At 49.6% G+C, this 13,794-nt stretch overlaps 4 protein-coding genes across 4 annotated transcripts; all 4 read right to left on the bottom strand.

The window, feature by feature from the left end:
- Positions 1-1,019: 1,019 nt before the first annotated feature.
- Positions 1,020-2,171, bottom strand: KVR01_013595 (uncharacterized protein). Its single transcript, XM_044793539.1, has 2 exons — positions 1,999-2,171; positions 1,020-1,925 (listed from the first exon to the last, which is right to left on the bottom strand). Exons 1-2 carry the CDS (start codon positions 2,042-2,044, stop codon positions 1,225-1,227), a joined length of 747 nt encoding a protein of 248 aa, XP_044637370.1. The 5' UTR covers positions 2,045-2,171; the 3' UTR covers positions 1,020-1,224.
- A 1,067-nt stretch (positions 2,172-3,238) lies between these two features.
- Positions 3,239-4,921, bottom strand: KVR01_013582 (uncharacterized protein). The gene is made up of 2 exons (XM_044785108.1): positions 3,870-4,921; positions 3,239-3,815 (listed from the first exon to the last, which is right to left on the bottom strand). The coding sequence occupies exons 1-2, from the start codon at positions 4,823-4,825 to the stop codon at positions 3,317-3,319; spliced, it is 1,455 nt and encodes a 484-aa protein (XP_044637357.1). The 5' UTR covers positions 4,826-4,921; the 3' UTR covers positions 3,239-3,316.
- Positions 4,922-6,289: 1,368 nt separating this feature from the next.
- Positions 6,290-7,687, bottom strand: KVR01_013635 (uncharacterized protein; the record flags this gene model as incomplete). Its single annotated transcript, XM_044786815.1, has 1 exon — positions 6,290-7,687. The coding sequence occupies one exon, from the start codon at positions 7,685-7,687 to the stop codon at positions 6,290-6,292; it is 1,398 nt and encodes a 465-aa protein (XP_044637410.1).
- A 1,335-nt stretch (positions 7,688-9,022) lies between these two features.
- KVR01_013596 (uncharacterized protein) lies at positions 9,023-9,518 on the bottom strand (the record flags this gene model as incomplete). The annotated part of the gene is made up of 2 exons (XM_044793998.1): positions 9,023-9,384; positions 9,464-9,518. 2 exons carry the CDS (start codon positions 9,516-9,518, stop codon positions 9,023-9,025), a joined length of 417 nt encoding a protein of 138 aa, XP_044637371.1.
- Positions 9,519-13,794: the final 4,276 nt, after the last annotated feature.

Genomic DNA, 13,794 nt, shown 5'->3' with positions numbered 1-13,794 from the left:
TAATTATTAATATAATTATTATTTAAATAATAGAATAATAAAATAAATAATAATTAAATATTAAAATAAAAGATTATTATATTTAATTAAAAGAAGAATTTTTATTTTTATTTAATTTAAAAATAAATATATAAATACTTAATTTAATTAATATAAATTAATTTTCTTTATTTTTATTAAGTAATATATTTATTATAAAAGTATAATAGTAAGAAAGTACTTAATATATAATTTTTAAAGTTACTATAAGGTAGGTTTAATAGGTATATAGTGTTTTATAGGTTATATATATAAAAAAAGGTATTAAGTATATAAAAGTAAAACGTTAGGTGTGTAAACTAACTTACTAAGTGAGTAAATACTAACTTATTAATATAATATCTCTTTTTAATATTTATTTACTTTTTTAATTTATTTAATAATATTATTTAATAGCCTTATTCCGTTAAAACTAATGGATCTAGTCGAGGTGGCGTAGTGTGTCTGTGGCCACCACCACACCACGCAGAGGGCCGCGCAGGCTTTGGTGTCGTAGGCGGCGAAGGCGCTGTCGTGACATGCGGCGGCTACGGGGACTGTGGCGACTAGACAGCCGCCCACGGTCTTGTTAAAATCATCTCAGTCTTGTGCCGTTGGCCAACACGCGTCACCTGGAAAGCAACGACAGGTGCTGTTGTTGCAGCTGGCTCTGCGTCTTTGACCGACAGCCAGAGACGGGCTGTGGAAGGCTGACACGGCTATGGCAGCAAAGAGGCAGAGATATCGCGGCTTCATGTTAAGGAGACGGGCTCTTGTGCACAGAGGAACTATGAAACGAGAGATTTGCTCATAGTTACATGATGCAGACTACCTACGTCCACGGGTGCGATGTGGATGGGATTGTAGAATTGGATATACCCGTGAGGCAGGCCTTCTCTGCCCCCTACGCCCTTGACGTGGTGCCTGAAGGTTGGCGGCAGACACGCAAAATATTTAGCCAGCACATGGAATTGACTACGCACTCTCAAAGTAACCGTGTGTCTTGGAGAAAAGGCAATCGTCCATTCATTTGATTGCCCACATTCTGTCTTCATCACAGTAACGCCAACCCTAATCGTCCCTACAGACGGCTTCTGAAACATTCTCAGGCAGTTCTAGGGCTGCAATCTTAGGGTTGCAAGGCTGCGGGCTGCCCTCTGTCCTCCCTGGTACGCAACAAGCCTCCACAGTGGAAGATTCCACTGATCAGTACGATAACTCCGTGCCGTCAAAGTTGTAGAAATTGCCCGAGGTCGCCTGCCGCGTGGCACTGTCCAGCTTCTGCAGCAAACCATCCGTGCTCTGGGCCAGCGTATGAGGCGGCGTCTCCATGCCCGCTGCCCTGGCCGCCTCGTACCCAGTGTCTGTTTGCACAAAGCCAGGGTTCATGATCCACGCCGTCAGCCACGGGTTCTCGACGTGGATGTGGCGGACGAGGTAGTTGAGCACCGCCTTGCTTGCCCCGTAGCTCGCCACCGGCAAGGGCAGCACGTCGCCCAACTGGCTGGCGTTGGACGTGATTGCGAGCAACTTCGGCGGCGACGGCAGGGCCGCGAGGAGCAAGGGGTGAAGGGCCCCGAAGAGGGTTACAAAGGACAGCGCGTTGACCTCGAAGAGGCGGCGGAAGTCCTCGGGCTGGATATTGGCCACGGGGGCGAAGGCGCTGACGGGGTTGATGCCCGCGTTGGCAATGACAATGTCGAGAGACGTGATGCCCTCAGTCCCGAGCTGCTTAACGGCCTCGGCAGGGTCCGAGAGCGAGGTGGCCTCGATCTTGACCAAAAGGAGCTTGCTGCCGGGGGCGGGAACATAGTCTCTGAGCGTGGTGGTGTCCGGGTTGCGAACGCTGCCAATGACCACGTGGTTTGGTCTCGACAAGTACGCCTCAGCAAGGGCTCGACCAATGCCTAATGCATACCAGGCATCATCAGTCATATCCGTTCCGTAGAAAGCGTGGCGAAGGCCTCGCTCATATCATACCTCGGTTGGCGCCCGTGATGAAAACTGTAGTCTCCTTGGTCGCCATTCTTGTGTCTTTGCTCTATGATGGAAGGTGATGGAATTCGCCTGATACACGTAAATACACGATGGACATTTGGTCTGGAGATGCGGACAGGGTTGAGACAGGTGGCCTACATGCCCGCGCGAAGATTTTGCCCGTGTCCGAATGGGCTGAGGCTGGAACCAACTGCATAAGTTGTGAGTGGTCACTTGCCTATCGCCAGCCGCCTCCAACGTGGATGCCCAGGTGACTGCAGGCCAGCCTGTAACTGTACATTAAGCACCTACGTAGTAGTACCATGCAAAGGTACCTTTTCTGCCAAGTTCTATTGGCAGATGAGCCTCCAGCGTGGATCCAAGAGGTCCTACTCTACCTTGTTGGTAGCGCACTGGACAGCTGTCGTCGTATGGCGCACTGGGTTCGGTGACGTATCAGTGCTCCTACATCTTGGCGGCGTCAACTTGTGATTGAAATGCAAATGCTGCAGCAGCAGCAACATGACCATGTTGGCAACTGAACAAATGCACGTTGGGCCCCGGCCTTGCAGCTGCCCAAGCTGCCTGGTTGTGGCGTGGTTCGGAATATGTGACATATCACGAATCCTTCGAGTTGGAGATCCACTCTGCGGACGATTAGCATGGAAGTTCTCCGAAGGGAAACCCTGGATTGAGTAGCCAATCGGCATGCAGGTGGGCATCTGGCTCTACAACGACCTTGAGAGCGGAAACGAGGTCCTGGTCCGAGAGCTACTCATCGCCGTTAGGTGTGCCGTCTTCGACCACAGGTCCCGGCGGCTTGCCCTTGGGGGCTAGGCCGACATCAGCTCGCACGGCCATCTGTAGATCACAATCATCAGTGGCGCAGTGCTCACGACGATGCAGATCCAGGACTTGAAGGATCGAAAGGGTGGACATGTTACCAGGCTCGTGGATAGAAGACTGTGGTGCTTTGTTTTGGCGAGGCTGTTTCGCGAGGATCAGTCGCGTTCTTCACTGGTATGTGCTGCAGTATGCGCATCAAATTTGCTGCGTAGCCTTGTTGGGCTTGCGCAATCGTAACTATGCCGGGAGCTGTGGTGGTGGAGAGTCCGATTCTTGCTTGCCGCGCCAGATGTTGAAGGAAAGAGACATCAAGGGTGGTGGCTGAGGTGCCTTTAGCATACATGCCTCTATATATTGCCTTCGGTCACATAGGGAATAAATAGCGTTATTTCCTGGATCGATTTGAAATACAAGGATAGTTGTTATAAACCTCATTTTATAATGAGCTATTTAGCGTAGGTCCTAATATTAGCTTTCAACCCCTTACCAGCGATATTTTGAAGCCTCCAACACAAAGACGTTGAAAAACCTCGCTTGGATCATATTTAGCCGCTGCCTCGCGCAGCTTCCTCACATTGTCAGGTCCATAACTTTGCAAGACCTTCTGGTCCGCATGGGCATAGTTCATGTAAAGCCATGGGCAGAGCCCGCCCTCGACTGTCGAGCAGAACTCGCCAAGTTGGTCAATGAATGCCTTGACCCGTGGCTGCGCCCATGTGGCCAGTTCCGATGTGCGGACAGAGGCGTTCACCTGGATCAAGATGGCGTCGTAGGGATAGGTGTCGAGACCCAAGATGTTGCTCGTCTTGGACCGCTGCGTGAGCGTCTTGGGAAGGGGCTGGAAGGAGAGATGGGTTGTGAAGTCGCCGTCTGTTACCTTGGCCCCTACGTCGGCGGCGAGCTGTGTATGGAGCTCGTTGGCCTTGAGGATGATGGAGGCGTCATTCTTGAAGGTCAGAGTGTACCAAATGTTGCTAAAAGACATCAGCAGGGGGTCGGGGTCCCGTGTCAGAGTGTAACAAACGTACTAGTAAGCTGACGGTAGGGAGGCGTACGGCAGCACTTCCTGCAGCGACGTCACCTTTATGTTGTTAACCACTTCGGGCATTTGCCGGAATTGGGCAAAGGCAGGGGGGTCCTCGACGGCCGCCACATTGGTGCAGATAGTAACCACCGCACTTCCACCAAGACGAGGCATGTGGGCGACGGTGAAGTTGAGGGTGCTGTCCGGGTCTTGTGGAAGCTGGTTCGCCGTAAAGTCGACGATGGCATCCGCGGCGGCGGGGAACACGTCCACAGGCCGAACGACATAGCCACCCCAGAGCGGTCCGCTCTGCATGGTCGCCATGGTGAAGCGGGTGATGACGCCAAAGTTGTTTCCGCCGCCCTTCAAGACGTGGAAGAGGTCCGCATGGGGCCCTGTCGCGTCGGCGGTGACGATGCGCCCGTCGGCCAGCACCACCTCGTACGCGACCACGCTGTCGCACGAAAAGCCATAGCGGCCAGTGCGGAACGTGTTGCCGCCGCCGAGCAGAAAGCCGCCCACGCCCACCTCGGCCTCCCGGGCCCCGGCGACGACTCGCCCGTGCTTCTCGAGCACTTCATAGACGGTCTTCCACTGGGCGGCCGGGCCCAGGTGTGCCATCTGGGTCGCGGTGTCGTACTCGGTGGTGGCGAGGTGCGCGAGGTCGACGAGGACGCCGCCGTCGACGTTGTTGTTGGCGGCGTGGCCGTGGCCGCCGGAGTTGCCGTGGCCGCCGGCACGGATCGCAAATGGCTGCACCGCGGCGCCCAGGGCCTTGATGGCCGTAGCGACCTCCGCGCTCGACTGCGGCTGGACGATGCAGGCTGGACGGAGCTTGGCGCTGTTGCACCAGTACGAGTTGATTCGGGTCGCATATTCGTCATCAGCCGGTAGGAGAATCCGGGACTGAAGGCCGGCAGACACCAGGCATTCTGCTTCGGGGCAGGTGAAAGCAGACATGGCTTCAGTAATAAGCTGGTCGTTGCAGTGTTTGTGGGGGTGGAATGGGCGGAATAATCCCTGCAATACGAGTGAATGGAACAGCGTGCAAGTCACCAGGTGCAACACTATGGAGATTATATATAAATGTGGGAAGCCTCAGCTGACATGTTGGGGCGGTTGGTCGTTTGTTTGTTGGGCCCACAGTAATTTGCACTGTCAGAGACAGGCCGGTGTGCGCATTATAATAATATCATCGCGCTAGTCTGCTATTGAAAAGCCTACCTACGCTCGTCCTCGAGCAAAGACCCTGGTCCAAATCTGTGATGCTCTATCCCCCAGATGCCCATCATGTGTTCTGCGATAGCCCAATCTGCTCAACAGCTCGGCCTCTACAGCCTTGGAGTGCTCGTGGGCATTGCTGCACACTACGGACTCTTTATCCACGGCGAATGGCATGTTCAGGCGAGTCAGATTCTTGTAGCACATGGCTATCATTTTTCCTCCTCTTCATGGCCAAGAACCTCCTCGTAAGCCAGGTATTCAACGCCATACTCTCTGTAGATTTGGGCTACGTGCCTGGTCTGTTGCTCAGCATGGTGATTTATCGCGTCTTTCTTCATCGTCTAAGCACAGCTCGCTTTCCTGGACCCCGTCTTGCTTGTGTCAGCGAACTTTGGCACATGTGGGGATGCAGATCTTCAAAAAATGATCTCGTCTGCTACTGCTCCGCCTTCATAAATGTACGGGGACTTTGTGAAAACAGGTCCGTGATATGTTAGGGGTGCTCAATAGTCTTGGTTGACTCTTGCAGTAGGTCCCAATGAAGTGGCTGTCTCAATCCCGATGTGTTCATGACTATTACCGATTGCCCACATTCCGAACGTAGGAAATCTGAGGTAAATCATATATCCATCTTGTTACTCGTCCGTATTCATATACACTAATCTACGAAACATTTGCAGTTGTATGACCTTTTACTACCAGGTATTGCTTTAAAGAATCCGCGCGACAAGGCCATCTACGGAGCACGTTGCCGGCAGTGGAACCGAGGGCTCACATCCGCTGGTTAGTACTAATATCTCTACCTGATTTAAGCTTCTTACTTCACGCTGTACGTAGATCAACTCTGCTCTTATCATTCAAGCTCTTCGGCTTCATGTTAATAGAGTCTAAATATATATCTAGGTCTTATATAAGTGTATCGACACTAAGTATAAAGCCTATTATATCTCTTAACTTAAATTATATCTTTACTAGTTCTCATTCCATTTAATAGGTAACTTTGTACTAAGCCGCTCATTTAATATATCACGCAGTAATAAGCTATAGCATATTATCATGCGGCTAGCATAACTCTCTTCACTCTTAGAGCCGCTAGGCCCGGCTCTATAGCTAGTATAAATTAATGTAAACTTAGCACTATTAATGTTAGTATTAATAAACTAATAAGACTTATAGAAACTTTAATTACCTTATAAGAGCTCATTGTAACCTATATAGTAACTTCATGGTTGGCTTGTCCACATATATCCAAACTAGGTCGGCAAAGTATATAACGATTAACAACACATAAGCAAACATGAAGGCATGTGCCGCCACCGAGAGGACAGTTGAACTTAAGAAAACTGTAGTTTTTCCCACGTCTTTCCCATTTTGCAGAGTTTGTGCCGCCACCCTCCACGTGTTAGCTATCCGCCATCCAACAGACTCGAGAACCGGTACGTGAACAAGATAAAATGCGAAAGAGATTTTGCCAAGGTACTGAAGTATGGAAGACATGAGGACACGACGTATTGAAGGCATCTTCGTAACAGTAGAGACGAGCATGACAGCGGCAATTGATTGCCACAAGTCAGGGTCTGGGCTAATCCTTCGCATGGTCTCAAATCCTAATGTTTCTTGCCTTACCCTCTCAGGATAGGACAGAAGCCACAAGCTTGCTATGAGTGCTGTCCAATGTAATGAGCGACGCAGTACAAACGTTAGAATACTGCAGCTGAGGTTTGTGGGGGAGGAAAAGGTTAGTCGATAGAACCAGCGTTGTCGAGGAAATGTTCTGATAGAGAGGGGTAGTTTTCCCCGTCCCCACCAGGATGAGTCGAGCCAATGCACCTCGTTGACAGGGTCCTCGTGGTTGTCCTCACTCGATGCCTCAATGTTATACTGGTCGAGTCCTAAGTTCGTATTTGGGACAGCGTGTGGACTTGGCACCTGAGAAGCCTCGATCTCAGTTTGAAGACCGTTGTTGGGAAATATCTCTGCCCCGGGAAGCCCCACATGCTGTCTTGCGCTGACCAGGCAACACAACATTCCGCTGATAAATAAGGCAACATCCCATCGACCCCAAGTCGCGCAGTAAATGACAATCGACAGCAACAAGAGCTCTTGCAGTCGTCTTTGTGGGATCCGTGACATCGCGATCAGGACGAGGAAGAGGACCATAGAGCACCTGAACTCAGTTTGGATGGTCCAAAGGTGCGGCCCATATATTGAGAAATCGTCCATTTTCTCTGCGTGTCCCAAATGCCACCCACGATCAAGCCAGACCCATGGGTTCATCAGCCTGCACGTGACGAATTTGACCCAGTCCAATAGCTGGAGGCTGAAGGTTTGACGACGAACGATCCCAAAGTACACCAGCCCCGTTGGGAGCTCCATAATCTCTCTCCTGGTCATAAAAGCCCCCGCGTATGCTAAGCACATCGCACAGAAGGTGGTGACCACTGGCGGGAGAAAAAGTCGAACTGCACGCTTGAGGATGGACATTGCGACATGTTGATGAAGCTGTGCGGAGCCCATAGCGGAATGTGGCGAGGTGATGTATTCCGCGGCCTTGACGCTCAGGGCAAACCCAGATATGACAAAGAACACCTTGACCATGGCCTGACCGGAATGGATCAGGCGGATGATGGGAAGATTGAGAGGAGTCCGAGTTGATGCATCAGGGCCATACCCAGAGCCTAGTGTCAGGTCGAACGGGGAGAAAAGGTGAAACACGAAGACCGACAGGGCCGCGAGGCCTCTGAGTCCGTCCAGGTGTGCATGTCGCCGATTGTGGTCTTTTTCCGTAGATGAACCGCCGTCTCTGCGTGGCGTTGAGAACGCATCTTCGGATACTGGATCAGCAATGATGTTTCGAATAAACGATGGAAGGAAAAAGAGCAGTATGGATTTGCCGTGCCGCAAGGCCCAACCGGTTGAGAAACGACAAGCTTCTTCAACCCATCGCATCACAGATAAAACCGCTTCCTCACGGCCTCGACAAGTAGATTGTTGTCGTTGTTCTCTCATTTTGCACACTACAGTGGCTGTACACTGCAGTCGCTGGTCTTGGTCTGATTTGTGGCTTAGTTGCCCTAAGAACTTTTTTTATGGCTTTTCTCTCTCTAAGATCGCATTGCCTCCTCCTTCGTGTACACCGCGTCTTCTGGACGTCACTAGAAATCTTCTAGCTTGCTGAGATCAAACAGACGCGTGGGCTTGACGATCTACGTTGGTACCGTGGTTGTCTCGTCTCAGCAGCACCACTTCAATGACTCATAAATTGAACTATGCTCAGCCGCTCGGAAATCTACGGTGAAGTATGAGGTCGCAATCGGAGGGGGCTCGGCGTTGAGGCGCAACCTTTCTTCACACAGCCCATGCTCTTATTCTTGGGTTCAAATGGTGCTAGTAATACATACCAATACATGAGGTATCCATCGGAGTTTACGGCAAGTAACAAAGGTACTTCTCGTGAGATCGTCGTTGGTCACATACATAGTTTGCGGTGAGAGGGAGATCGGATGATGTAGTATCGGCTGCCACTAGAACGAAAGTAATTCCACGATTGCTAGAGTTCGCGAATGCGAGAACCTCGTTAATTGCAAAAAGCGAGTGTTGTATGATACGTACCAGAACCTGTGTAAATATAATATGTTTCGTCGAAGGGCTGAAAGTTAATCTGCTCTGGGACCCTCAAACTTTCCTACATTTGATCCGCTCTAACGTGAAACAAACCCCTCAGAATTTCCTCCCAAGGTTCCCTGGGTTGATCAAGACCTTCAGCGACGTCACCCCGCGAGATGGGGCTTGCACATTACCTGAGCAACTATGGGAATTGGGGTAAAGTGGTCGCTCTCTCATCCGAATGTTGAACCATGATTGGGATTTGCCACTATGGAAAGTACCTAGACATCTGCAGTGGTCCTTGAAGCTATCGCACCAGCGTCATTCCTAATGTCGTGATAATTCTTTGCTAATTGCAGACAGAGTATTGTCGTCGAAGTAGTCCTTGACCTGCAGATTCAACCACCATTCCGGGGCATACGTATTCTCATTCTCCACAAGAAATTCCTCGGGGTTGTATGTACCTGTATAATTCACAATCTCTCCTTGCTCGACGTGTAATTTCTTCATTGCGTTTGTCAGATTCACGTAATGATTCTCGGCCCATTCCTGAATTTTGGTAAAGTTGCGGCAGACGTGAATCGTGTCGATCATGGGCTCGAGAATCTTCTCTGCCCGCCAGTCGAATGTGAAGGCAGCAATATCAGCCTGGCACATGAGTTGTTGGCGAACTGAATCTATGCAGTGGTCTGATCCAAAGGACGTTAGTTAACTAGTAATACATATCCTATAGAGGTATTAAAAACACCTAGATGCCGCAATACATACCCACATGGGCCCATGTTTTGAAACTCAGCGTCCCGTCTGGCTTTACCATGGACATATCGGGATACCTCCTGGGGTAGAAGGCCTTGCGAACGTCATCCTGTTCCTCTCAGCTTCTGTGTGATTCCACGCCTCTAGGCCTGTGCAACCTACCAGGCAGTGAAGTACATGGAAAATGCTCAGGCCAACGAAGAAATTGTCCGTGTGTCCTGGTATGGGAACACGGTTCGAAGAATTCAGAAGAGTCGCGTATTCTTCCCAAGGGACTTCGGTCGTAGCTGCTCCTGTCAATTTCGTATGTTAACTTCCTCCTGTATAACTCTGGAGCAATGGTTGTATTGCGGAACCCACTATTGTTGAGATAGAGGTCGCTCCATAGTCTCTCGTTCTCATCATTAGGCCAGCCCTGGTACTCCGTAGCGTTGGCCCACGTACCGAGGCTAAAAACTTGGTCGACATATTGGATGCTATCTGCCGCTGATTTCGGGGCTTCGCGGTCATCAACGATATTTAGCTCCCGTTGCTCTCAGGCTATCTCTCTTCATACGCAATGGAGCTCGTACGTACTGTACTGAAGATACCTGTCCCCTCCAAGTGATGGGTCGAAGGTGGGGGCTATAATACTTTTCATGAGTTCCGAATGATGTATTAGGTCAGAAGACATGAAATCTCACGACTCACGGTAATCTGGATGGATAGTGTCGACAGCCGACGTCGGCCTCGCAAGGGAAGTCGACATGTGTGAGACGTCACATGAGCCGGTTGATGTAGGAGAGCAAGACACAACTTGACATCCATAAACGGCAAAATATGCCAGAATCAATATTGTTATGGCATTAATGACAGATTGTATGATGATAACGATTCGCATCTTCTTGAGGAGCTGGGCCCTCGAGCGGCATGATGTAGGTTGTGGGAGACCATCACATTCGTTCTCGGTAGAGGCAAGCAAGGAAGAGGACGGCTCACAGTCCCCGTCCGCGAAATCTTGACCGCAATATGACCTGCTGGTAGACATGATGAGTGGCGCTCAAATCGCGAAAGCAGTTTCTTTCGTGGGGTGGTCGACAGGGAAAATTCTCACTGAATAGTGTTGCAGACAGCAAACCGAACTGTTCACCAAAAGCCCACCGCACCAGTTGTTCCATAGGGACACCGTTACTCAAACCCTTTAGCAGCAATCATAGACAGGTTGCGAGAGCAACAATGTGTCCAGGTCCGCAGGGCGGAGCCAGTCACGGACCAGGGGCCGGCGGACTCACCGCGGCTCATACCGGTACAGCCCGAGTTCCTGCAGCGAGTCTCGGATTCCTGACCGAGCCCAAATTAGTTTTAGCTATACGAGCTTGATAGTTGTCAAACAACTTGTACCTACACAGGGGTAATAAACGTTGTTTATTTACCCTGCCGTGAAAAATTGCTCATAGTAGAAAGTTCGCCGAGGGGTGACCCTGTGGACCTAGTCAGCTAATGGCAAGAACTACAACCTCATTTAACGTTTATTTCCCCCTGCGGAGATAAATTTAAGATTCACGGGGAATGCTAATGTAGCCTTCCAATCACTGCATGTTCAGATGATCTGATTGAAATCATTTGTAGTGTTTGTGTCAAGGCAGTTTTCTGGCTCGTCAGCTCGGGACTCCCCTCGTCCTGATCATCCTTGCTTGGTGTCGTGGGCGGAAAACTTGTCGACTATAGAGTTCCTCCCACCATAGATCTAAATGGCATGGCATCAAGTTCCGGTCCGTCAGCCGTCCTTTCACCTACCTTTTCAAGTTTAGTCGTCGGCCATCGGGAAGTTCCAGGTTATTCGTGAGAGACTGCCCAGGTACCTTTATGAGTAACTATCTAAATGTTGACGCCCCTTATTGAATAAACTCCAGGGCTGACGTCCTCGAAAGCCGTGATTGCTGATGCTGCTCGAATGTTAAAATGTTTTTGAAAAGGAATTTTGTACCTATAACGTTAACGGAGTGGGGCCGGTCAATTTGTAAGCGCCCTGTTGAAAATAAGCGCAACACTGAGTTTCACACAGTTTGCTTCAGCAGAACAACTGGCTGAGAGTCATCGTCATACTGATTGGTGGGCGACGAAGTAGAATGAACGGTGCCAAAAAATTGACCCCGTGGATCAGGAGGCGCCACGAATACGTTCTTCTTCCTTTTTTTTTGTCGATCCGCGCTTGCTGCTTGCATCAGTTGCCTCAACGTATTCCAAGATGGGCCTCATGCAGCCTCTCTATGTGGCCATCCCAGACTCATGCTCCCTCAGCGATGAGGATCCGACTTCCCTAACAAAGTCGAAATCGCTTGTTACGAAATATTGTGAAAGAATTGCTTCACGGTCTCGGTCGATCAGAACACTAGCCCTTTCAACATTTCTAATCATTGCCAGTTTTCAAGCAGGAGTGTGGTACGGGCGTCCACGTCCAGCGAACTGTGCATTGATCCTTTCAACATGGTGTAAGACTACACCCCTCTCCATTCTCAAAGATCCATTTTCTTTGCTGTCCGTTAGAGTTCCTTTCATGACTTGTTGTTGACGAGCAGATTTATGATCCTAGCACCGCTGTTTCGAGAGAATGTTATTGAATACCATGAGATTACATTTGATGGAGACTTCCTGGCCCCATCACCATGGCGACAGCCCACTACGGAATGGGCTGGACCCCCGAACAAGGAAGTAGACGTTGCTTGGGAAGAGATCACCGGCGGGAGCGCTGGAACAATACGTATGCGGAAGGAGGAATTGGTCAATATCAATAAGAGCTCCTCCACGACCATCGACTTCGAATACTTCACTAGATTGGATGCTATTGGAGAAATCCCGCATGAGTTGTTCACCGTTCCGGAGCATCACACGGACGAGATTCCTATCTCGGTGGAGGTGGTTCATCAGCTACACTGTCTTGTAAGCATTCTGACACCAGAGAAATACTGATCATTGCCCAAGTGTTTATTGACTGTAGACCACAGAACTTCCTCCGAAAGGCAACTTGGGCGTCGACATGGCCCGGGTACTACCCATCAGCCGCGTCACAAAAAGCAGAGCGAATCCACATAGGCACGACCACCTTCTGATGCTCCACCGCAAAAAGGATTGGCTAACCTTCTGATAATATTCGTAGATCATTGTCTAGAGGTTCTTCGAACACGTTTGATGTGCACCGCTGATGTCACTCCACTGACTCTTTACGCGCCCGAGTGGAAACATGGCTCTCCGGCTGCCGACTTCTCCACATTACACACATGTCGCAATTTCACCAAGATAAAAGAGTATTTGCAAGAACATGGCGAAATGTACAACTTGTTCATACCGGCACCCGGCACCGATACCCACTGGCATGTCAAATAGGCAGATCAGTCACAGCAAGGAACCTAGCGGGGATTCACTTGGTTTTCGCCTCACCCACCGTGCTAAGTGGGGTCCTGTTCACGGTCATGTTGAATCATAGCACTGTGTATTTCAATGATAACTTTGGCGTTACATGTTTCCCAAAATTTCCTGCGTTAGAAGTAAAAGCAATTTTTACCCGTCTTACTGTAAAATTCGCTGTTCCTTGGCGGGATGAATCCACACTATGAGCTTGTCGACTCCATTGTCGCGGTGGGGTCAGCGTAGCACTGGCTGAGAACCTCTACTGAAAACTGATACGTCCATTAGGCGATACCATTGCTCGTACCTAAGAGAGGACGTGTTGTTGGTTTGAGGCCACAAGTTATGGCTGGGATAGTTGGCTTCGCGGCGGTATTTCCGCCGTATCACATCTATCACAATGCGCTTGAGGGTACGCTTCAACCATCAACTTGGCGACTACAGGAAGCCCCTTCTACCAAAATAATTGAACAAACTTTCTCGTCTCCCACTAATGACTTCGGCAGATTGTTCGTCACGTTAATTCAACCGTCGGGTCCACAGTCAAGGCTAGCGGACTTAATACCATCTGAGGGAACATAGTATGCCATTACCACCTGCAGCGATTGTCTCTTGTCTTTCTAGTGAAAGGTTTTACCGCAAATGAAAAGATTCAACCCCGCATTTACTGAATGCATGTGATCAAATGAAAAGGCTCATGCTGTGATGCTTGAGGTGTTAGGTACGGACTTCATTCTGTAATTGGTTGACTGTTGGTGAAATAAGATTCTGCGAAGGGATACTGCAACTAGGGTTAAAATAAATTTCATGGGACAGCGAATGAGATTGCGAAAGTAAATTTGTTCAGACGCGTGTAATAAGCTAAGAGATGTGATCAGTTCAATAGCGTGAGATTGTTAGTGCGGCAAAAAATCATGTGGTGACCGAGATCGAGGGTAAACTGCATTTCCCGGGGTGCT

The sequence above is a fragment of the Diaporthe batatas genome (assembly GCF_019321695.1).
Source record: "Diaporthe batatas strain CRI 302-4 chromosome Unknown Contig00029, whole genome shotgun sequence".
NCBI classification, from domain to species: domain Eukaryota; kingdom Fungi; phylum Ascomycota; class Sordariomycetes; order Diaporthales; family Diaporthaceae; genus Diaporthe; species Diaporthe batatas.
The sequence above is the reverse complement of the archived record's forward strand: the minus strand, read 5'-3'. Positions and strand labels throughout refer to the sequence as shown.